At 40.3% G+C, this 26,110-nt stretch overlaps 1 protein-coding gene across 1 annotated transcript in view; it reads right to left on the bottom strand.

Annotated features, from left to right (window-relative positions):
• CSRP1 (cysteine and glycine rich protein 1) overlaps window positions 1-16,183 on the bottom strand; it is a 34,398-nt gene extending 18,215 nt beyond the window's left edge. Inside the window, exons 1-2 of the mRNA XM_051998665.1 lie at window positions 16,033-16,183; window positions 4,797-4,909 (exon numbers count right to left, since the gene is read on the bottom strand). Coding sequence (XP_051854625.1) covers window positions 4,797-4,909; window positions 16,033-16,169 — 250 coding nt within the window. The 5' untranslated portion in view covers window positions 16,170-16,183. The remainder of the gene's footprint in view (window positions 1-4,796; window positions 4,910-16,032) is intronic.
• Between the last annotated feature and the right edge of the window lie 9,927 nt (window positions 16,184-26,110).

Raw genomic sequence — 26,110 nt, 5'->3', positions numbered from 1 at the left:
ATAAATTATCTAGAATCTAACATCTCTCATTGCTCCACAGTCAATATAGCCCATTGGTTACTCCCCAAAAAGGACATTCATACCTTGCCTCAGTGCCTTTGTACAGGGTGTCCCTAATACTTGCCATACTTTTCCTCCTCATCTCCCCCTCCTTGGACTTCTTAGCTCTCTTTAAGATCATTTCAAGTACTACCTCCTACATGATGCCTTTTCCAATTCCCCCAGTTACAAGGCTCCCTTCCCAATGACCATGTATCTATTTTGTATATATCCTGAATTTACTCACCTGAGAACATGCTCTCTTTCTTGATAAGGGAAGGTAAGGACTGTCTCACTTTTTTCATGTGTCTCCAGTGATTATTACAGTGGCTGGGACATGGATACTAAGGTATAGTTGGGAATTACCAGGTAAAGAAGCTCATTCTGCTATTGCAGGTGAGCACCTACTCTGCAGCTCATAGTCTTAGAGAGTCAATGTCCCAGTAAGTGCCCTGCCCAGCATCACACAGCTAATATATGCCAGAGGCATGGGACTTTCTTGTTTTAGGTGCAGTTCTCTATTCATTACTCCAAGCTACCTTTTAGCTACCTAGAACATTATTGGTGCTAACTTAACAAAAGTACACTGATTAATAATATTCAGGAACCAGTTTGGGTATTCCTGCAAATGTTCCCCAGGAGAATGAACTGTCATTCCTGAATACATTCTGTTCCTTTGGCGTGTGTGTGTGTGTGTGTGTGTGTGTGTGTGTTCCTTTTATGCCTTTTCCAGCTTTGGCTACTGGTCATGTCATGACTGAAAATGCAGAATCATGGTCTCTGTGGTAATCTGGTCCCAGATCCTGCCCTTGTCTATCTGCACCATAGTCCTGCATTTCTGACTATCTCCATTTGTTGCCTTGACTAATACAGATTAGAAACAAAATCATTCAGGCTACAAGAAAGTTAATACCCCAGCTAGCCCTGTTTAGACAGAGATTAAACAACATTCTTCTGGAAGCTGCTCCTCCCCAGAAGACAGGACCCTCCTCTCCGCCAGCTTGCCAAGACAGCTCCCACTCACTCTGGAAAGATAAACAACTCAAAAATTCCAAAGTGGAAGCTCTGAAAGAAAGCTGCTGATAACAAGATGCTGCTGCTTCTGAGCTCTCCACTGTAGGCCAGTGGCCAACAGGGACTCACTGGGGTCCATTTGGTCCATGCTCACCAAACACATCCCTTCCAGCTGTCAACTGAGAGGAAATCAGCAATAACCCTTCTTAGATATGTTTGGGATATCTTCAGCCTGATTAACTCAGCAATAAGGAAAGAAGAATATCAGTGGACATGGAGCTAATTTGATCTTCTCAGTTACACTGGATAATTCAAGCTTATATCCTTCTCAACTTGCCCTGCCACCCATTAATCTCCTTTTCTACCTGGTTCAAATGAATACACAATTAACCAATCTCTGCTTTCACTAGTATAACCCAGACATAGCCTCAATTTGCAGAATCTCTAAAATGGACTGGGAGCTTTGGGATGTTTCTACAGTAGGATTTGGGGTGATTGGGGAGAAAGTCTGAACTTCTGATTTCATTCATGCAGGGAATTCCAAACACAAAAACTCTTTCAATGCAACTATAATTTTTGTTTTTAAAGAGTTGTCCAAGCCACGAGAAATTTAATCATTTACTAGTCATATAGCTATAAGGGTCAGGGACAGGACTTGACTCTAGTTCCTTATAAATCCAAGACCAGTTCCCTATTCTTTGTGCTACAATGTCTCCTGGGCTTTGACTTCAGGTTCCTTACAGTCTTCTCTGGACTGTGCCATACCTCAGTGTCTCCCCTTTAATTCTTTAATTAAACCTCTTCCCAGGAAAATCATTACAAACCACTAGATAGATAGAACATACTAATATTTCATAAGGGCAGAAGTCAGATTTTCTTAATCTCTGTTTTCAATGTAGTACCTAGCACAAAGCATTGTTCAAAGTAGGCATGTGACAAGTATTAGTGGGGAGGAGAGGTGATAGGGAAGGGAAAGAAAAGGAAAAATTATATGAAATATTAAATGTGGTTCAGAGGAAAGGGCACTGGATTTGGAGCCAGAAGACTTGAATTTGGCTCTTATCTCTTCCACAAAGACCCTGTGACCTTGAACAAGTTAACTCCCTTCCCTGCGTCTCAGTTTCTTCATCTATAAAATGAAGAGATTGGGACGGATAACCTTTACACTCCCGTCTAGTTCAAAATCTATGATTCTATAATCCTACCTCTTCTAAACATTACAATCTTAGTGGTATCTTCAGCTTCTCTTTTGAGCTCACTCCATGTATTCAGTCTGTTGCTGTAACTTTAATCATGTCCCATGCTTCATGATCCCATTTGGGATTTTCTTGGCAAAGATACTGAAGCGTTGGCCATTTCCTTCTCCAGATAAGGGAACCGAGATAAACGGTATTACCCCTTACTTTCCCCTATGACACGCCTATTTTGGGCAATACCTACGTTGGATACAGAGAGTAAGAAAGTCTGACTCCTGCCCTCATGTAACATACAATAGACTGCAAGTGACTTACCCAATGTCACATAGCTAGTACCTGTCTGAGGTAGGATTTGAACTCAGGAAGAAGAGTCTTCCTAACTCAGATCTGGCCTTCTATCCTCTGCACCTAGCTGCCCCAATCTATTGCTAATTGTTATTTCTACCTTTACAGCATTCTCATCTATGTCTCCATCTCTCCAAGCATCCAGCCACCACTCTGCTGGTGCCCTTATTTACTAATAACTGAACTAATGCAAGAAGCTCCATTGATTTCCTTGCCTCTTGTCTCTCCGCACTCCAATCAGTCCTTCATTCAGCTGTCAAAGTGATTTTCCCTGCCCCACAAGTGTGATCACAGCAATTCTCCCCACTCACTCAACTCAATCCAGTGGCTCTTTATTGCCTTTAGAATCAAATATAAAACCCCGTGTTTGGCATTTAAAGGGCTTCACAACCTGACCCTCTCCCACATTTCCAGTCTCATACTTCCTTCATTCCTTTCTAAGTATTCTGTAATCCAGAAACAGTGACCTTCTTCCTCATACTCTGGATCCCAACACCCTATTCCTTTCCTCTGGCTATCCATTATTGCTCTCCTTCCCACCTCCACCTCCTATTTTCCAGTTTTCATCAAGAACCAGCTCAAATTTCATCTTCCTGGTCTCACGCCACCTTAACTCCTCCCTCTAAGTTATATTGCAGCTATTCTGTACATACTTTTAGATGCGTTTAGTTGTTTACACAGTGCTTAACACAGCACCTAATAGGTACATGTAGTAGGTGCTTAATAAAGACTTCTTGATTTGACTTAAAAGTTGAATCTCATTAGAATATGAAAACCTTAAGGATAAGTAATGGATCTTTGCCTGTCATTGTAACTTCAGGGCTTAAGTGCGTTGACAGGTTAAATTCGATTATTAAGTGATCTGGGAAGAATATTCTCTCTCTCTCTCTCTCTCTCTCTTTCTCTCGCTCTCTCTCTCCCCTTGAACTGTGTCTATCTATCTGTCTTGCTCTCTCTCTATCTCTCTGTCTCTCCCTCTTTTATTCTCTTTCTTCCTCCCTCCTTCTCTGTATCTCTCTCTCTGTCTATCTCTCTCTCTCTCTCTCTTCTCTCTCTCTCTCTGTCCCTCTCTCTCTTTCCCTCCTTCCCCCATCTCTCCCTATATCTCTTCTCTGTCTTCTCTTCCCTCTGTCTCTCTCTTGTCTCTCTCCCTATATTTCTTTATTTCTCTGTCTCTTTCTTTCTCATTGTCTCTGTCTTTGTGTCTGTTTTTTCAAAGAAACTCAAGAATAAAGAAAAAGTCTCCTTTGGATACATATGAAGATTTTGCCAGCTGCTAGAAGAGACCCGTTCAGACAGTGTGGACAGTTCATAGCCATTGGCTTTAACCTCCTTAGACTGAGGAGTTGATAGGAATAGCACAGGTTTCAGGACATTTCCAATCTTACTGAATGCTCAGCAAATATTTCCTCACTGACCTGCCTTCCTTTGCTACCAACTTGACCTTAGGAATGGGCTACTCCAATGATCAAAGAAAAGTCATAAGAAGGCAGGATTCCTAGGAAGCTCAAGCTAGTGACACAGGCAGATCTCTCTGCCCCCCACCCTTCCTCTGCCTTCCCACCCACTCCAGGTCTGCTAAAGGGTAAATTCTCCCTTGTGATGATTGGGATCTGCTTGTGGCTCTGAGCTCCTTCCTCTTCGGCCTCCAAATACGAATAAGATTAGCAGGAGGGATGGAAAACAGAGGCAATGAGTGGGCTGAATGGTTGAGAATTCCTAAGAGGCAACAGGGATATAGATCTAACCCCAGATTTGGGCCAGTTCTACTCTCTAGAGTCACCACGTTTTGATATTCGATGTCTTATAATAAGAAAAACTTTGGTTCCAAAGGCTAGTGATTCCTTGGGGCCCAAGGGTCTGTCTCCTGAATGTCTGGACAATGACTGGGATGCAAAGAATAAAAACCCAAAACAGTAAAGTTTTGTTTACAAAGTTCCAACATGTTCTCTTCTCATCCCCTAGATATCATGCCATTGCCACCAACTCTCTGGCCGGTTCATCTCCTAGGAAAGCAACTTCTTGGGAGAACAAAGAGGTCCTTACAGCATTGCCCTCCCCGGCTGCTGTTTCAGCCAAATTTCAGGCTGTTTATATCCCGTAGGTTGGGTTCCCTAGAGGGTTGACAGGCCCAGTCAATGCTAGCGGGCCCTGGTCCCAACTACCCATGGCAACGGCAGGGCCCAGGGGCACCATACTCACTGCACAGGAAGCAGGACTTGTGGAAGCTGTTGCCTTCACACTGAACCTCTTCAGCAAAGTAAACTGTCTTTTGGCACACGCCACATTTCTTGCCTCCTCCCCAGTTCGGCATCCTGAGAGAGAAACACAGAAACAGGCATGGGAAAGCTGTGCAGACATGGAGAAAAGACAAAAGGTCAAGAATAACAAGGCAGAACTGGAGCTAGATGCGAGACCAGCATGCTTCCTGATGGCAACCATCCATGGACAGAATGCCTCCTCCACCCCTGGTCTTCATTTCCTCAAGCTTACCCTCCCTTAACCCTGCTATCCTATGTAGGTTTCTATTCAAAACAAGTCAACAGTTGGTTATCGAGTGTCTACTCTGTCACAATTTTAGAACATGTCAATTCAAGGATTTCCCCAAGCCAACAAAAGCCAAAAAAAAAAAAAAAAAAAAAGATGATGATGATTGCAGTTGATATGAAACACATGGTTGATAAAACCCCCTAAATGTGTTATTTCAGCATAATAGAGTATCCAGATCCTACAGCTCTCCTAAATGCTTCCCAAGGTTCAGTGCTCCTACATGTCCACTCCTCTGATTTCCATCAGGTCATATAAAAAGCTGGAAGGTCCTGTGCTGGACTCTAAGGGAAGATGTAGCTCCAAGCTAGTTCTTTAGTCAAGGAGGCACAACACACAGAGAAACTGAAAGGACACACAATAAAGATTTTGTCTTAGCCATCTCTGAATCCTTCCCTCTATCTGTCATCTGAATACCCAGAACCAAGCTGGACAAATACAGGCATTGGGTAAATATTTGTTAGTTGATAATTGTTTGGAGAAGTTGGAGTGAGCATGCTACAACAATTGAAGTGAACAAACTGGCAAGATTTGTCCCATTCTTGAAGGGGTTCCAAAGGAGGTAGAGAGTTCTCTATTTGAGCAGAATTAGGGAAGAAAGCTTCAAATGGGACTTGACTCCCTGGGATCTCTCTTCCTTCCAATCCAAGTGAATGCTCAGCAAATATTTCCTCACTCACCTGCCTTCATTTGCTGCCAGCTTGACCTTAGGAATGACTACTCCAATGATCAAACAAAAGTCATAAGAAGGTAGGATTTCTAGGAAGCTCAAGCTAGTTGACACAGGCAAATCTCTCTGCCCTGCCCCCTTCCTCCATCTTTCCAACCACTCCAGGTCTGCTAAAGGGTAAATTCTCCCTTGTGATGATTGGGATCTGTTAAGAGTTTGTGGCTACGTTACCAGTCTCCTACTTCACTCATTTCTAAGTATTCTGTAATCCAGAAACGGTGACCTTCCTGCTGTTCCCCATACTCTGGATCCCAACACCCCATTCCTTTACTCTGGCTATCCACTCATAAGGTAGAAGACAATAATATCAGAAAGTATCTAGAGCCAAATAAAGGAAGGATCAAATAGTGAAAAAAAAAAAAAAAAAAAAAGACCATCACCCTCCTTTTCCAAAAGAGAGGTTGACAGAAACATACACCATAGGATCACAAATGCTGAGTTGGATGGGATCTTGGAGACCATCTATTCCAAAACCTTCCTTTTACAGATGAAGTAACTGAGGTAAGGGTATGACTTGCCTGAGATCAGAGAAGTAAATGACAATGCCAGAAAGCAAAAACAGATCTTGTTCGTTTGATGTTCAATGCTCCAGAGTACTTTCCTCTGTACTATGCTGTCTCCAGCATCTTGAAATATGTTTGGCTTATATTGTCATGTCCAAGTTAAAATAGCAGCTCTACCACTGACTCCCTGTGACTTGAATAAATAAGTCACTTTAGCTCTGGGCTTCAGTTTCCCCTTCTAATATGAGTGAACTAGTTGACCTCTAAGCTTCCTAAAAACTCCTTACTTAAGTTTCTATGATTCTGCAACCTCTAATTATGCTTCCAAACAGTATATAATCTGATTCCAAAGAATTCAGGGGACTCTCAGCTCTGCTCTTTGTCATCAATTCTTATTCCTTATTCTAATCTCTACAACCATTTCTTTCACTTCAACCCCTGGAGCATCTCTGAGTCCTACTGATTTTATCTGCTATGATGGGTACCTTCACAGTTTCATATCTACATAGCCTTTAGGAGCTTACAAAATACTTTCCTGTAAACAACTCTAAACAGAACAACTATTATCATCCCAATTTTATACATCAGGACACTGAAGATCAGAGAGCTTGAGACTTGCCCACAATCATACACCTAATACCTATTGGAGGAAGAATTCAAACCCCAGTCTTCTGATAGCTCTCTGCCTCCGAAGGTGAATTATGGTTCTAGAATTCAACAAGAGGGTATGTAACCCCATCAGCAGTGAATCTTGCCCTACTCTAAGTGATGGAGAGCCAGCTTTCAAGTGAAATTTTGTTTTGAAGTACAAGAGCTCTTTGCCCCGTGGGGGAGATCCATAACACTCCATAACTGGGCTACATAGAAGCTGGACCTTGTTTCTTCTGGCTTTAAGCCACAGGCAAACTTCCAGGCAAGTTTCCAGAGAATAAGAAACTATAGAAGAAAAGACGGAGACCAGAAGACCAGTCAGAGAGAAAATCTGTCCCCAGAGACTTTTCACTGGGGTGTTCTTATATAACAGATAAAACCAGTTTTTAGCCTGGTCTCATCAGATTCCATCAATCACTTGGTTGGATTCTTCCCTCTGAAGACGGGAGTTCAAGACCCTTCGGACTTAAAAGTCATTAATGAAGGAGAAGCTCAGAGTTGGGGCAGCAGAAGGTGCAGAGAGGTCTTTGGACACATGTATGCATAGGGTTTGGTGATTTTTGATTTAATACTAGAGAATGTCTTGGCAGCTTCATATTAGGAGAGAGTCTACACTGAAAGGAGACTTAGCTGTTCTCTCTTTGTCTTGATAGGGGGAATAAGCTGGGTTTCCAGTTCATTTCTCTCTCCGCCTCCCAGTTTCTGCCCAACCCCTTTCTTTTTGGCCAAGTCCTTGACATCTGGAATCCTGGATTGCCTTAAAAGGAGGCCTGTTTCTCCCAGGCTCTATGTCACCAGTAGGTGGGAGGGGTGCCTCTTTTTTTGTGCTTCTTGAAAGAGAGGAGGCCTGCAGGAGGCTCTGAAAATGGAAAATACTTTCCTGGGAGACTCATCCCTGAACCCTCACAAAACCTGCTCAAATCAAGACACTGCTGTTCATCATCAATGGGCTCCCCAACAAAGACCTTAAATCTCCCTCCCAAGCACAGATGCTTGGGCAGCATCCTAGGTAGTTTTTTTCTTGAAAGTCTGCTGAATTCTCTCTCTCAACTATGCTGACGGGGATGGGACACAGTACTTGGACCTCAGTTCTCTTATGTAATATACACCTTCTTGTTATAATTGTTATAATTGTTATATATATATATATATATATATATATATATTAATAACTTATTTATATATATAACAATTATTATACATACATATATAGTTGTTATAATTCAGTCATGTTTTACTGTGTATAAGCCCATGAATTTTTTGTCCATCCATGGAATTTTTTTTTTTTTGCAAAGATACTGAAGTGGTTTGCCATTTCATTCTCCAATGTGTTCCCATTTTACAGATGAGGCAAATAGGAGCTAAGTGACTTACCCAGGGCCACACAGCTAACAAGTGTCTGAGGCTATATTTTAACTTGGGTTTTCCTGCCTCCAAGCCCAGTACTCTATCCACTGATTGCCCAATATACACCTTATGTATTTGCTAGCTTGACTCTCACAATTACCCTTTCATTTAGATTATACAAGAATAGATGAAGAAATTGGAGTTCAGAAAGGTTGTGATAATGCCAGGGCCACAAAGCTTGAAATGTACAGGGCTAGAATTTCAATCAAACCCTTTATTTACAAATACTTTCCCTCTGAGATTTCTTCCCATTTATACTTTGTTATGTGTGTTTTTATGTTGTATCCCCATTCAAATTTTAACCCATTAAGAGTAGGGACTGTTTTTGTTGTTGTTGTTGTTTTAGTCTCTTCATATTCCCATCTCTTAATATAGTACCTACCACCTAACACTTACTAATGCCACTTAGTAAATGCTTGTTTATTGAATATTTCCATTACATTATCTTGCCTTTTTATAGATGTGCAAAGAATATATTTTTGGCTCAAAAAAGTCTGCAAAAAATAGAGATCTACCTTTCAATTTTAGTCTATATAACCAACTAAGCTGCACAATGTCCTAGATGGTGATTAATAATTGCTACTTCAAATAAAAGTGGCAACCACACACCTGCTGGGTGCAGAAAGACCCTTTTGTATTGTCCTAGGTGCTATATACCCACCTCCTGTGCACCAATGGAAAGTCCCATCTAATTTAAAGGTAGGTACGCAATAAATGTATTTGGAGTTCAACTCCAACAAATCAGTTATTAAAACCTTTGAGCAAGGTAGAAATTGCCTCCTGTTATCTGTTCATTTCCAATGACATGCAATCTTGGGCTGGTCCCTTTTGATAAGCTCCTAGTTTCAATTGTCAAATTCTGTCATTTGATGGCAATCACCCTACATGAGATACACTTGAAGAGGGATCTGAGATGATAGCAGCTTCCTCACCTGGTTCCTCTCTAATTCTATTTTTAAATAGGGTTGAGATGATTTTTTTCAGGTTCAGAAGAGCTAGTGTTTAAAGAAAATTAAATCAAAACTATGCAATCCAATTCATTGTAAAGTACTAAAAACAGAACTGGATCTAGAGGGAAAGGATTTCAGTTTGAATATTAACTCTGTTACTTTCTTCATTTCTCAGTCTCAGTTTCTTCATCTGTAAAGTGAAGAAGATTCTGGGGTCCTTTTCCATGCTAAATCTATGATCCTATGGAAAGTGTGTTTGATTCCCAGTCTTTTTAGCTTTTTAGACTATGCTAGAGTATGTGTTAAGTAACTGGAAAAAAAAAAAAAAACTGTTAACCTTGGTGTCTGTTTCCTCATCTGTAAAATGGGAACAATAATGGTTATACTCCTTTCTCAAAAGTCTTTTTAAAAGCAAGACCTTAGTTTAAAAGGTCCAAGGTCATCCACTGCATCCAGGACTATTAGCAGTAGTACCAACTTTTATCCTCCTAAAAGACTTTGATGACTCTGAAGGAGAGAGTGAGGTTGATAACTTTGTGCAGCTCTACTTCATTTAAATCCAATTCAGGAGCAAGTCAAAACATCACCCATGATGTCATCGGTCCTCTTAGAGAAAGAAGATTGAAGGGAGAACAACAGACTTTTATAAAGAAAGCACTTTGAAGCACTTATGTAGAGTGCTAGACTTGGAGTCAGGAGGATCTGAACCCTAGCTCTCTCAATTCAGTTTCCTCATCTGTAAAATGGAGACAATAATAGCACTCATCTCCCAGGGTTATTGTGAGGATCAAATGAGATAATGAATACAAATGCTTTGCAAATCTTAAGGTATTATATAAGGGTCAGATCTGAGCATTTACAAAAGCCACTATACATATATGAATCAATAATCCACAGACAATATTTGGCTTAATTATTAACTTAGGACCTCTCCATCACTGCCCAAAGTAAAGCAGAATAAGGGATTGCTTCTTTCCCCCTTCCCCTTATCCCATTAATTCATTTGTCCAAAAGAAACACTACACAGAGTACTCTTAATATCTTGTTTCTCTCAGCCCAAACATAATCGAGATTGAGCATGGAAAAAGAACAGCACTCAGACATTCCCTCTAAGTCCCCACCCACACTCGGTTTGGTGGAGACCTGTCCAGTGTTTGCCTAGTTAGGAAATATGCTGCTGACATTACCTGGGCTCTTTGGTATCTGGCCAGATATACAGAAGAGCTATCACTTCTTTGAGTTTTGCAACCTCAGCTTGCCTAATCCTCCAAATTGCAGAGTGCTGACAAAAGAGAAAGAACAGGACTTACCCTATTAGGGCTCAGACTTAATGTCTAGAAAGTGACACCTGAATAGCCTAGAAAGATTCCCAAAGCACAGGAGCCACTTAGAGGAGTAAACAGCATCGAGAGAAAGAAGAAGATCAGTCCAAGGATGACAAGGCTGGCCTTGGAAGCTAAGTTTCTCAACATGCCTATTGAAGACTACTAGTACTTCTTGAAAGTACTTGTTCCTCTGATGGGAGATCCTGGTTCAGTGGTACCATATGGCAAGTTTGGGAACCACACAATCAATGGCAGTGAGAGTATAGTAAAAAAAAAATATAATAAACCTAGAACCAATCTTAATTTGCTTTATGACCTTCATATCTCTAAAACTCAGTCTCTTTATCTGAAGGGGAAAAAGGGGGAGAGGGAGGAATTGAACTACATGATTTCAAACAGTAATCCTTTCCAATTCTAAATCTAGACTCCCAGGTTCTCTGAGATAGTTCCCTTTCACTTCTAATAGCCAAAGAATCTCATCCTTTGGGCACTCCATTCCTCCAGTACTGAAAACCCTCACTCTTCCTCTCAATTAAGCCATGACACTCCCCTGTCTTTGTAAATGTGCTCTAAACTCACCTCCTCCAGGAAGCTTTCCTTGACGGATACCATCCCATTCCTCCTTAAATGGAGACTTCACTCACTTTGTGCTATTTTCATTTGAAATTGTTCATGTGAATATGCATTTTCACTTCTTTATATGTCTGGTTCCTCAAAACATAAACTATCCACGGGCAAGGACAAGGGAAAGCTTAAAAAATTAGATAGCTTTCCTGTCCATCCTTTGTATCTTCTTGTGTATCTCCTTTCTATAGGACTCTATGCATAGAAACTGAATCATGGTGAAGAATAGAAGCAACAATATGGATATCACTGCTCTCTTAGGAAGATCATGTCTCTAGAACAGGAACTGTCATCTTCTCCCCTTATCTTATAGGTCAGGAAATTTAAGGAGATGAAGACACTTCCAAGGTCAAAAAAGTTAGTAAATGGCAGGGGGAAAATTTGAACCCAAGTCTTCTGGCTTTAGAGCAAATATTGTTTCCTTCTATCATATTGCTTCTCAAAGATAAAGGTACTAGAGATAGAAGGAGTCTATGAATTACTAAGTTCTGGAAGGTTTTTTGTTCTGTTTTGTTTTTAATTCACTGATTCTACTCCTTCTTCACTCCCTAAACAAGGATACTAGTGAAGAAAACATTTGATATTTCTGAGGGCAGATCCCAGACTCTAGTAGCTATCTTCCAGTTTATTTCCCCCAATATGTCATTATTCAGGAGCCCAGACACTTCCTCTGGCCCAGGGGAAGCCACTGAACTCAAGCTTGGAAATACCAGAAGCCTCAATATTTACACACTTTACCATACATGGGAATCATTAATAGCCTACGTCAGACAAATTCCTAGGGAGCGATGTATTCCAGCCACATCATTATCATATAAATTCCTGACAACTGGAGGCAGCCGGCAGGATACAAGGGGCTTACCCTCCAGACAGTGACAGAGGAACTTATTAGTAATGCTCATTCTCCTCCTTTACCCCTCATAACACCTCCATTTCTTTGTTGTCCTGAAACAACTCTCTTTAATCCTTGTTCTTTCAAGAAAATCCCTTTTCTAGACTTATTCTTCTCCTATAGATTAAGCTTCCTTAGATCCAGTGTGATCTTATGCATAAGGATTCCAGGAACTGATTCTCTCCTCTCTAGAGTTGATGTACTTGACAGAAAAGTAGAGGCTAGGAGAGCTAATCTGCCTCTCATTATGGTGCTGTGTGACTTTTTGTAAGTTGCTTTATTTCTTTAAAATGTGAAAAATCCATATTTTCTTCAAAATGGCTATAAATAATTATAAAATTATAAAAAAATCTTTAAAACCCCAAAATATAATACCAAATACTACTGTCTTACAATTGCAGTTTTTCTAATCATGATCACTTTGGTGTTACACAGTGTTAAAGGCAAGACTTCAAAGATTGCTTGACCTGTTGAATGTTGAGAAGCAAAGCAAAAATTCTAAAAGAACAAGCTTGTTTGGACTCCATCTGAGCTGTCTTACGTACATTTTTACTTTTGTCCCTATGGGACAATTCAGATCAGACTGAGATAACCTATTAGGTTTGCCTCCTATTGAGAAGACTACTTTTAACTCAATACTTTTCTTCCTGGATCTCATTCCTGTTCCGAGCTCTCTGTAAGGCTGGTTTTACTCACAAATATATAAACTTCAATAGCCAACAAAATCTTTCCAACTCTGTCTTTCCTTTCCAGAACACCACACAATTCTTTTAATGTTTTTCTATTTCTCTAGCCTCTATTTTCTCTATATTACTAAGTGTAAGAAAAAGAGCAAGTTACTCTTTAACATGGTTTAAAGATGTTAAAAAGATGATGAATAAAATCCCATTCATTTACCAACCAGTGGGACAATGAGATTAAGAATTCCAGATTTCTAAAACATAGTCTTGAGCTCTATCTCTCACTGCCAGACGAAAAAGTATTTGAAGTTAAATGAAAAAAGATCCAGCACAGTCAGGAAAAAAAAAAAAAAAAAACAGACTCAAAAATGGTGGGAAAAGGAATGGTGTTATCTCTCGTAATTTTCCTCTGTGATTCTGTCAAGAAAAAAAAAAAAACAGACTCAAGAAGTTAGATTTAAATGGTGGGAAAAGGAATGGAGTCCTCATTTTCCTCTGTGTCTCTGTCTGCTTCTCTCTGTGTCCCCTTGTCTATGTTTCTCTGTGTCTCTGACTCTTTGTCTCTCTCCTTCCTCACTGTATCATTCATTAGCAACCTCTGTGCTTTCAGAGCTTCCTCCCAGCACTAAAATGCTATGCTTCCATAATGAAAATGCAGCCTTCTCTGTCCAGCTGACCAGTCGCTAAACCTCCCCAATCCCTTTTAATGAAACGCTAGAAAGTCCAATTTCTCCCTTTTATCATACTATATAACACTCCTTAATGAACTTCCTTTCCTCTGACCTACTACATACAGCTTAATTCAGGATATCCCGAGAGGAAGATTTAAGATAGAGAGAAGTATGAACTCTGGGCTAATTTCACAGTGTAAACTGACCTGCTGGGTTGGACCTGTGAAGAAATTCAACAGAGCTCATACCTTCATCTAAACCCTGTGTCAGAGATGGCTTAGAGATCTGGGAAAAGATTGATCCAATCGGCCTAGAGAAGTGGGACTGCACTCCAAAGATAGCAGAGCTTTTCAGTTATCTAAGAAAACAAGGGAATCAAGGGGCTCTCTTTTTCCTCCATTCTATGTGAGGGAAGCTCTCTCCTTAACTTCAGAACTGATGAGAGAATTAATGAACATTCCCTTCAATGTGGGATTTCTTTGAAAGGGAAGAAACAGAACCAAGGAGATCATAGTTTTAGATCTGGAAGGACACCAATAGCCATCTAGTCCAGCCCCCTCATTTTAAAGATGAGAAATTGAGGACTAGTCTGGTTAGAGGATTTGCCTAAGTTCATACCAAGATTAAGTGGTAGAGGTAGGATATGAGCTCACTTCTTCCAGACCCCAATCCAAGCACTTTATCCACTATAATATGCACTGCTTGATGTGGAGAATTAAAAAAATAATAAAATAAAAGACACCAAAATGGTTTAATAAGCTCTGCCTTAATATTCTAATAACGTCTTCCTAGTGTCATTACATCTTCTACCTGGAGGGAAGTTTAAAGGTGCTTGTTATTTTATTATAGCTTATATATAAATAAATAGATGATAGCAAGTTATAAACGTTCTGGTGCTGTGTAGAATTTCATTTGTAATTCTGATTTTTAAATTGAGATTATTATTCAGTTTATGAGGGCTTTTTTTCCCCTGAGGCAATTGAGGTTAAGTGACTTGCACAGGGTCACACAGCTATAGTTTATGTTTTTTCCTCAACATTATGCTGATTGATACTGTGGGACTGGCTCTGAGCAGGCTCTGAAAGAATGACATGATAAATCTCAAAGTTTTCTGTTGCTTTTCCCCCAAAACCCTTCTCATTTTAGCTCTGCCAGAGACTAAGCCCAACCAAGGGTAGTCTATTCCATTTAATTTCCCAAGACATGGCAAAGGTCATTTAGACAGATCAGTTCCTCTATGCCCTAAAATGGAGGAACTCAAGTAGGCAAAGGCAGAACCCAGCATTTTATACAAGGAAGTTAAGGAAGTACATTGTACAGCTGCCATCTATGAGGCAGATCCTGATTCAAACTCAAAAAAAAAAAAAAAAAAAAAAGGCAGGAAAAGGCGGGAACAGAGGGTTTGGATTAGACAGTTCTTTAGTTCCTTCCAGCTGTATTCTTCTATGTCTCATATCAGGAAAGCCAGAACTAGGGGTTGGGCTGCCAGGGACCCCAAGAGATCACGCAATTATGCGAATTTTCAGGCCTCTGGAATTTTCTCTCTGCAGCCAAGCCCAAGATGCAGGTCTTAAATATATGGCACAGATCCTAAGCATAAGAACAGGAAAGGCAGATCTTACAAGCACGTAGAGAAAGGCAGCTGGAAAGAAAGAGTACTTTCAGAGAACTCAAAATTCACAGTTAACTAATATCTCTGTGTCAAAGGCCTAGAGGCTACCAGAGGAAGGAGAGATCCAGTCTAGATTTGAAGCTTTGAGTCCTCTCCAGTCACCCCTCTACCCCCTCCCCCAGTCACAAAGTCCTTCATTTCTGGGCCCCAACGAGACAGGAACCCAGAGGAGGGAGGAGCAGGGGACAGCGCAGAGCACATCAGAGGGACTTGATTGAATGGAATGACAGATGTCTACATTTCCCCTTCGATAAGCTATCAAGAATTAGCTCTGTAGTCATCACTGTTACTCAGGCTCAACAGAATGAGGAGAAAGGAAGGATGAGGAAAGAGGGAAATCTCCGCAGGGCCAGAGCTGCAGGAGCTGCTGGGGAAGGGACGAGGGCGGGAGGACCCTCCAGGAGAGAGAAGTCAAGCCAGATCGCTAACGCAGCCCGCAGCACGTCGCAGCTGGCCGTGCAACCAGACGGCCAAAACGTTTAATGTTTCTCTCCAGTTGCCCCTCTCTGTCCCTTCGCTTCGCTCATCAGCTCCGAGGGACCCTGGAAACCCTCAGAAAAACTCCCTCCCGGCCGTCGGCGGAGCCAGTGTGGGCAGGGGGAGGGCCAGGCGGCCCGAGCGCCGCGCCGCGGCTGCCAGCCAGGCTAGAGAGGGAAGGATGGGAGGGGAGGGGCGGGAGTGCCCACTGCCCACCGCACGAGCCGGGCGGGGAGAGCACGGCCCTGGCCGGCCGCCCGGCGCCCGCAGCTGCGGGTCGGGGCCGGAGGGCGGGAGCGGCTCACTCACCTGACGGCGGTGCTGGCTCCGAGGGCGCGCAGGCTGCAGGGAGCTCTCGGCAGTGGCCCGTTGGGTCCCGCTCGGGCCCCTCCGCTTTGTTTTTGTTCTCCTCCCGAGAAGGCGTGTCCCGGAGTAACACCAACCATCAGAAAGCTTTGCACACAGCACCAGCGGGGCGCTGATGTCATGTTTTCCTGAGCACAGTCGCGGGGGCGCCAAAGGACCCCGGGGCAGCCCGGCCTGGCTCGGCCCAGCCCTCCAGGGAGACCCGGAGCCGGCCGGGAACCGGGAACCCTACATCCCACTCGGCGCCCCGACCGCGGTCCCGGGGCAGGGGGAGACGCGGAGGCTTAGATGACTCGAGCCGGCACCTTCTTTCCGAAAAGTCCTCTTAAAGTGTCTTTATGAACAAGGTGAAAAGTGGAAATCCCCGTTGAGGTGTCTACTGGCTTTATTCGATTTCTTTCTTGGAGAGGTGGGGGCCCAGAAAAATGAGATATTGCATTGCTTTATCACATGATTGGTTTTTGCTGAACAATTTTTATTTGTTTTTAAGCATTGTAATAAGAGAAGGCCCAGTGAGTAGGGAGGGACACATTCCAAAATGAAGGTAATAAACAAAACTAATTTTAAAAATAATACTTTCAAATTCCTTTAGTTCACTCGTTCCCAAGGGCTCATCTTCATCCCCCAAAATAAAGACCACTACTCTCAGAATTGTAGAACTTACTCTATTCCCCTAAGCCTAAATTTTCTTCCAACCACCTAGCAGCTGCTCTCAGCCCTGCTTTTCCCATCTCTAAAAGGGATTGAAATTTTCCTCTGACCCCCGCCCCCCACAATCTCTAGTTTGTAAAACCTTTTCTTGGGATGTTCAGTTTTCCCCCCTTGGGCTTGTAGCTAAAGCTGTAATTTCCTTGATATAAGGAACTCCTTGATGAGGGAGCTCCATATACCAGTGTAGAATGGCCTCTTCTCTGCTAAGGGGTTGTAACTTGTCCAAGATCACACAGTACAATGAGTATTTATGAAGCACTTACTTCGTGCCAGACACTGTGCTAAAGGCTAGGAATGCAAATAAGAGACTGTCTCTGTCCTCAAAGAGCTTATAATCTTTTTAAAGTTAATTGGTTAATTTATTTTTAATAGGCATTGCTTTATGAATCGTGTTAGGAGAGAAAAATCAGAACAAAAGGGAAAAACCATGGGAGAGGGGGGAAAAAACAGAAAAAAGAAGTGAACATAACGTGTTGATTCATAGTCAAACTCCATATTTCTTTTTCTGGCTGCAAATGGCATTTTCTATCCAAAGTCTATGGATTATGTTGGAAGAGATCTTATAATCAAATGAGGAAGACAATATACAAAAGGAAACCGAAAAAGAGAGAGATGATAATGGTGGGGGGGATCAAAAGCAAGCAAACTATCTGATGAAAAAAGAAGAGATGACTGGGATTCTAAGCCCTTTATAAAGTGAGACTTTAGGAGTTTTTTTCTCTACCCTCCAGGCCTCCATCCAAGACCAAATGAGGGTTACTAATGAAGTGTAAGTACCAAAACTGAAGCAATCTCCACTGCAATGCTAAGCTAACCAGAAGGAAAGAAGGAGATGATGATGATGATGATGATGATGGTGGTGGTGGTGGTGGTAGTGGTGGTGGTGGTGGTGGTGAAATTAAAACCAAGCAGAGCATCTGATGGCAAATGAAGAGACCCAGATCTTACCCTCAAATCTAAGCCTCAGCTACACCCACTCAGGGGCCAGCAGCCCGGACCCTGGGTGGGACAAAGAGGCAGGATTTGATCTTCCACTCCACTCAGCCATGGTTCCTCTCTATGGCAGCAGCATGCAGTAACACCCATTATTTCCTCTCCTTTTCCCTCTCACATCCTCAGTTCTAGTGGGGAAAAGTTTGAGGAAGGAGGTAAGAGGGACTTGATGAATGCCAGGACTCCAAACAGGACATACATCTTCCTGAATGGTATAAAATTCAAATTGAAGAGAAACACTATAAATGCAACAACCTCTTCTCTTGTTTCCCATGTCATCCGGAACTAATCATGTCCTTTCTCTTTCTGCTTGAAACAGTACCCTACTCTACCTTCTTAGAGCAAAAGACTTAATCTCTTGGTTTATTAAAAGATTGACACCCTCTTGAGATGGGATTTTGATATACCATTATGCTATAATGATATGCCACCAAGCTCCTCAATTTTATTACTCACTCAGAATAGTCAAAGTGGAAAGAGATCACCCTAGTCTTTGGTAAAGATGGATATCTTTAAAGATTAGTAAAGATAATCCATCTACTTGAGCCCTCGCAGGAACAACTCTGGACTTGCAGGTGACTCTTCTGTTGTGTGACTTTGGGCAAGTAAATTGACTTTTCAGGGACTCAACTTTCTCATTTTTAATGAAGTTAAACTAGAGGATCTCAAAGGGCTCTCTAAGGGCAATGTGTCACAATAGTCAGGAAATCTGGATCTGAAACCTGCTTTTGATACTATCTGTGGATTTGGGTAGCTTTTCAGAACCTCAGATTCCTTTTCTGTTAATTGGGGACAATGATAGTTGTATTAACTATACCACAGAGTGGTTCTGAGGAAAGTACAAAAGTGATATTTATGGTTTAGTCATATCTGACTCTCTGTAACCCCATTTGGGGTTTCCTTGGCAAAGGTACTGGAGTGTTTTGCCATTTATTTCTCCAACTCATTGTACAAATGAGGAAACTGAGGCAAACAGGGTTAGGTGACTTGCCCAAGGTCATATAGCTAGTAAGTATCTGAGACTGCATTTGAACTAGACTAGGTTTTCCTAGAGACAGCTAGTTGCTGTAGTAGATAGAGCACCAATCCTGAAGTCAGGAGGACCTGAGTTCAAATCTGATCTCAGACAATTAATACTTCCTGGCTGTGTGACCCTGGGCAAGTCACTTACCTGGAATTGCCTCAGGGGGAAAAAAGAATAGGTCTTCCTAACTCTTAGCCATCAAGCTACTCTAAAATGCTATAAAAACATGAATTATTATTTAATCTACTAAACCCTCCCATCTCCTTGAAATAGACTACTAGATAAAATTAGAGATGGGCCTTCCCAAAATCTTGATTTGTTGTAAACTTAGTCAATCAATAAGCATTTAGTAAGTACCTACTCCATGGCAGGCATTATACTAATACCTGGAAATACCAAAAAAGAAAAAATATAATTCCTAAACTTTTTCAAGGAATTCATAGTCTATTCTACTACTCTTTCTGGATGCTGGATAAAGATCTTATCAAGGAATCTGGAACAATCAGAACAATTGAATGCCCTCAGTAAATAAGAAGCCATTTCAAGGATGATTATCATAGGATCACAGATCCAGTAGAGAACTCAATGACCATTTCACCCATCCCCCTCATTTTATAATAGAAGAGACTGAGACTGAGGATGGACACAGAAAGGAAACATCAAAGGTAACACTAGAATCCTGGTCATTCGACTTCATGGCCAGGGCTCCTTAAACTTCCCTAAGTGGCTCCCCATTGCCAGCTACAAAGAATAGGCAGCATTTTCAAAGGCCCACAAATTAGCCAGTAGAGTATACCACCACCAAGTGAAGGATAATTTATCTTTTTCTAGAGAAAGAGAGAATGAGCACAGAGTTGTTTGCCACGAGTGAGAAATCCCCACATAAGAACATAAATGAAAAATGGGAAGGAACCTTAGAGATCAGACTGTGATGCAGAGTTGAACATTAGTAGAGAATGTACCTAGTACCCAATAGAGATTGATTACATTGTTGTTCTGGGCCACATGCTACAACCGGACAATGACATAACCAATACTCCTGTACAAGCAGACACACCAATGATACATAGTGAGTTTCTTACCACTGGAATCAATGAACTAGCATTTATTTGCTAATTAATATGTGTTGAGTTCTTTGCTGAGGAAGCACTTGAGGTTGCAAAAACAAAAAAAGTGAGAAGTCATGCACTCAAAAAACTTACATTTAATGGTAAGGATAGCATGTGTGTATATATAAATATTTATGAAATACAGATAAATATATATAAAGTAACTTTTAGAGGAGAAAGTGCTAGTAGTGTGTAGAACTAGAGAACCAGGGGGAAAAAAGGAAGCCAGATATTCTAAAAGACAGAGATGAGGATGGACAGCATTTTTAGCTTGGGAGACAGTGAGTACAAAGGCTCAGAGATGAAGGGGGCTAGGGAGGACAGCAGATAGGAGAGAAGGAAGGTTTGATTATGAAACACTTTCAGTGCTAAACAGACACTAGAATTATTTGGGAACCACTGGAGTTTGCAAGACCAATTTATCTGGTACAAGGAATATATGAATAGGGTTCTTCAAGGATTGGGAACACTGTAGACAACAAGGGTAGAGCCAGTAGAGACTATAGATATAGGAAACCATAGAACAATCTCCTGGAGAAGACCAGAGAAGACAAGATGAAGGGTACATATCAAAGGATTGCCCTTGGCAATGAGTGTCATCTTTTCATATAAAACAGTAAAGGAAGATATAGTGGGGAAAATATATCTGATTGAAGGGAGATCAGGAGAGATAACAACTGAGCTCTTGGTGAATGCCCTCAATTATTTTTGTTGCAATAGAAGAGGAAGTCTCTGTTAAAAGATCTAGGGGAAGGTAGTACTTTGGGAAGTTTAAGAAGAAACAAGACAATTTGGAACAGCCCCATGTGGAGAGAAGAGCAAACTGATTAGGGAAAAGTAAAATGTATCCTAAATGACTGGGAAAATTATTACCAGACATAAATATTGAGTCCAAATATCTTTCCTGAGATCAGTCTCCTATCATTAATTGTCAACAGGCATTTCCAGTGGATGTTCTCTAGGTATCTCAAAGTCAACATGTCCAAAACCAAACTCATTATCTTTCTCTAAATAACTCCTCTCCCTACTTTCCTGTTTCTGTTAAAGGCGTCACCTCTTCCAGTCCCCCATTTTTACAACTATGAAACCCCCCATATTCAATCACTTGCCTTATCTTATCCATTATTCCTCTGTGTCCATTCATATCACAAACCTGCAATTGATATCTCTGACTCAAGTCTCCTATGTCCAAATTAATGCTTCTAAAGAACAGGTTTGACCATGTTACTCCTTAGCTCAGATATATAATATAATAAATGATATATAATATATTTTTATTATAATAAAAATAAAATTATATAGCTTACTATATTTTATAGGATAAAATACAAACAAATGTCAAAGTCCTTCATACTTTGTTTAGTCTATTTTTATAAGTTGATTATACAAGTTAGGATAAATTTAGTGGAAATACATTTAAGAGAGGTTTTAGAGATAGAATGGACAAGATTTAATGAGAGACTACCTGTAGGGAATAAGGGAGAATGAAGAGGTGATGATGACTCCCTGGTTTCAAACTTTGGTGATTGGAAGGAAGTCTTTGACAGAAATAGGAAAATTAGAATTAAAAATGGATATGGGGAGGGTGAGAGATAATAAATTCTCTTCCAGATATGCTGACACTAAAATGACTAGTGAGAAAACTCTGAGAATCATCTTCATAGTCATTTTGGATTCATACTACTCCTCCCTAATTTGCTCTCCCACTCTCCAGATAGGCTATTCCACTATTCTCCCCTCAACTTCAGGGTCCTAGGGTCAAAACCAAGAAGATGTAAAAAAAGCCCAGACAGAGAAGATAGTCTGGGAAAGTGTCAAGAAACTAGAGATCAAGGTAAAGATGGAAAATATCTAAGAGGAAAACAGACATGGAAGAAGAGGGATGAGAGGCAGTTACGCTCAGAGAAAAGTTAAATTTACTGGACTATAGAAATGATCTGGAAGGGTCTTCAGAAGCTAGCTAGAAAAACCCTCTCATCTTACAAATAAGGAAACTGCAACCCAGGAAGGGGTCTTGTCACACAGGTAGCATCAGAGAGAATAATAGCTAGCATTTATGTAGTATATTGAGGTTTGTAAAGTGCTTTACAAGTATTGTCTCATTGGAGCCTCATAACTCTATGCATTATGGGCTAATATTATCTTCCTTTTGCATACAAGCAAAGTGAAGCCCAGACAGGTTAAGTGACTTGCTCAGGATCACACAGCTAGTACAAACCTGAGGAATATTCAACACTCTATCCACATAGCACCTACTTGTAGGATTTGAATACAGGTTCTCTATAACTTGTACAGTTGGCCATTGTTACACATTTCCCCTTTGGGGAGTATAGGGAGAGCAAGTTTGCCACCATCCCCGAGCATTTTGAAATAGACAAAAGACATAAAACATGAGATTTGAGAGGTTTGTAAAGTAGGCGGTCAAGGAATTTGAGGAAACATCAAGATATGTATTAAAGACCACTAATATTAGGCTGCAGTAAACAGTGGAGAGGACTGCCTACCAGGTATTAAACTCCTTTAGAAATGGAAAATCTTAAATCTTTGTGAAGATTAAGATAAACTGAAGTCAGTGAGTCATCCTACAAACATTTATCAGGCCCTGAGGCTATGTGCTAAACACTGGAGGTACAAAGAAAGGCAAAAATGTGGCTCCTATCTCTATGACAACATGCAAAGAATTACGTATGTATGAGATAATATAGTGGAAATGGAAAATAACCTCAAAGAGAAGGCACTAACTGGGAGGAGAGATGAGCTCTCCTACAGATGATGGCATGAAAGGTTCTGTTGGAGACGCTCATATTCACTCAGTACTTCTTAAATTTTCAGTATGAACATTTACACTTTGGAAATAAGAAAATGCCACAAATCAGGGCTTGTCTTGTTTTGCTGATTGCCTAGACTTAGGAAAGAGATAGAGAAAATATTAAAAATGTAGATTGAACATAAAAATGTGTTCTGCATACATTTTTTAGAGCCAGTTGTTTTTATTTATTTAATGGTAATATCTAAAAAAATTTTGAGTTCCAATTCTCTCCCTCCCTCAGCTTCCCCACCCATTGAGAAAGCAAGTGATATGATATCAATTATGCATGTGAAAAGCATGCAAAATATATTTCCATATTAACCATGTTTTGTTTTGTTTTTAAAGATAGAAAATAAAGTGAAAAAAGTACACTTTGATTTGAACTCAAACTTCATTAATTCTTTCTTTGGAGGTAGAAAGCACTTTTTATCATGCGTCCTTTGGAATTATTTTCAATCATTGTATTGATCAAAGTAGTTAGGTCTTTCACAGATGTTCATCACTACAATATTGCTAACAGTGTTTACGATGATCTCCTTGTCCTGCTTACTTCACTCTGCAGCAATTTGTATAGTTTTTCTCAGATTTTTCTGAAACCATCCTATTCTTCATTTCTTATAGCACTATAGTTGTTTTGTTATTGACATTTCAGTCATGTCACATCTTTTTACTCCATTTGGAGTTTTCTTGGCAGAGATACTGGAGTGGTTTGCCATTTCCTGCTCCAGTTCATTTTATAGATGAGGAACTGAAGCAAACAACATTAAGTAATTTGCCCAAGGTCACATAGTTAGTGGATGAAACCAGATTTGAACTAATAAAGTTGAGTCTTCCTGAATTCAGGTACTCTACTGAGTCACCTAATTGCTCCATAGCATAATAGTATTTTGTCACAATCATATGTCACACATTTTTTTAGCTATTCCCTACATGATGAGCATCACCTCAATTTCTAATTCTTTGCCATCATAAAAAGAGCTGCTATAAATACTTTTGTACATATGGGTCTTATTTCTTTTTCTTTTAGCTCATTGGGATATAGACCTAGTATTACTGGGTCAACATGCACAGTTTTAACCCTTGGGAGTAGTTTCAAATTGTTCTTGAGAATGGTTGAACCAATTCACAGCTCCACCTGCAATGTATTAGCATCCCTACTTTTCCACATCCTCCAGAATTTGTCATTTTCCTTTTTTGTCATGTTAGACAATCTGATAAGTGTGAAGTGACACTTCAGAACTGTTTTAATTTGCATTTCTTTAATCAATAGTGATTTAAATAATTTAAAGAATAATGGCTTTAGATAGCTTTAATTCTTCTTGTTATTTGAGACAAAAAGAACTACCCAAATTGACTACTCAGAGATCAGTCATAGAAAGCAGAATTATTTATTAGAATCTCAAGAAGCAGACCCCATCCTGGTCTAAGACCAAAATTTCACAGTAGAATAGGACCAGAGCCTTGAAAATGCTTATAGCTTTTATACATTTCAGACAAAGAACCTCCAAAATCCCGCCCTCTATATGTTGTGATTGGTCACATAAGTCTACTGTTTCCCTAGTTGGTCAGTGGAACGTAGTAGACAAAGTGATATACAGCTTTTTCGGACACGTAATCCCTTCGTTGGACAATGGAATGTAGTCCAGGTCTTATCTAAACTCACGTGACTCCGGAGAAGCCGAAACTGAGACCTGTAAGGCTTGATCTACTTTAGAATCTGGAAGTTCTTCACCTTTTCCCACACATTCTGAAAACCATCCATGCATGTCCTTCGACCATTTATCAATTGGGGAATGACGCATTCTTATAATTCAACTCAGTTCCCTAAATCTTTGAGAAATTTGATCAGAGAAACTTGCTATAAGAATTATTCACCGGTTTCAGGCTTTTCTTCTCATTTTGGCTACATTGGTTTGGATTAAAACTTTTTAATTTCTTGTGTTAGAAATGTACTCTTGATACTCAGATTTCGAGGAAATTTTATTAAAGAAGAATCTTTAAGAATTGTCTTAACATTTCTGGTCAGAAGTTGGCTCTGCTCCTATTTGGGAAGAGGGGGCCCTGAACACAGAAGCAAGAGAAGCTTTATACTTTTTAGTTTGACATTATCTCTCCCTTCAGAGACAGGATTGATGTGTTCCCTTCTGGGTTACAATCTTTCTGATATGTTCACTGTATGTTTCCCCCAAGTATGTATAAACATATTCCCCCTCTCTTGTCATACATCCCATGTTCAAAAATGGTAGAAAACTCTTCCTATGGGGTGTTTTGTTTAATATTCAATTATCCTATTAAGCAGGTGCAACAGTGATTTGGTCAAGTCAGGTCATTGATCCCAACTGATTGGCTGAATCTACCTCTGCCTTCCTAGCTCTCCAATTTCTTGTTTGCTCAAGGTTTTTATTGATCACTTTATTGTCCTGTGGAATCTTAACTTTCCTTAACCTCTCACATTCTCATAACTTTTTGGACAGTGGTACTCACTATCTACACTATCTCAAAGCTTGCAGTCCTCTGTGGAAATCCACCTTTTCAGTATTTCTCACACGTGTAATAAAAATTATCCATTATACTTTCCATAATCCTCTCTGCCTCTTATTTCATCATAAACTCTTCTCTTATCCATAATTCTGACAGGTAAAAATTTTCATTTCCCCTACTTTGCTTATGAAATCACTCTTTATGTCTAAATCTCGTACTCATTTTAACCATAGAGTATAAGATGCTGGTCTATGCTTAGTTTCTGCTAAACTGTTTTCCAGTTTCCCCAGCAATTTTTGTCATAGAGTGACAAAGCTGAGATCTTTGGTTTTATCAAATGCTAGATCACTATGGTCATTTGCTATAGTATATTGTGTACCCACTCTATTCCACTGATTCATCACTCTATTTCAGAAATCCAATTGCTGAATACTTACTTGTTTACCCCTGGTTAGATGTATAAATCCTTAAATTTATATATTTATTTATAGATATATAAGATATAGATATTTTATATATGATTTAGATCTATATTATCATATCACTTGTGCCTTTGCTCTAAAGAGATTGGGGAGGAGGTGACTTGAGGTAGGGAGATTCAGGAGCCAAAGAACCAAGAATCAGCTGAGAATGCTGGCAATGTTCTGTCTTTTACACATGTGAAAACTAAGCCTAGAAAATCTTAATGTCTTTTTCTAGCCTTTTATGGTAACTAAATGGCAGAAAACAGGGAAACAGTAAAAAATACCTCCTTTGAAGTCCAAGATTCAGTATGTCTCACTCTTCATACCTCATAAACCATGTTGTCCATAATGTTTTCTTGGCAAAGACACTGGAATGGTTCACCATTTCCTTCTCCAATAGATTAATGCAAAAAAGAGTTATGTAATTTGC

This window comes from Antechinus flavipes, chromosome 4, assembly GCF_016432865.1.
Source record: "Antechinus flavipes isolate AdamAnt ecotype Samford, QLD, Australia chromosome 4, AdamAnt_v2, whole genome shotgun sequence".
NCBI lineage: Eukaryota > Metazoa > Chordata > Mammalia > Dasyuromorphia > Dasyuridae > Antechinus > Antechinus flavipes.
Note: the sequence above shows the minus strand (reverse complement) of the source record. Positions and strands in the feature narration are given on the sequence as shown.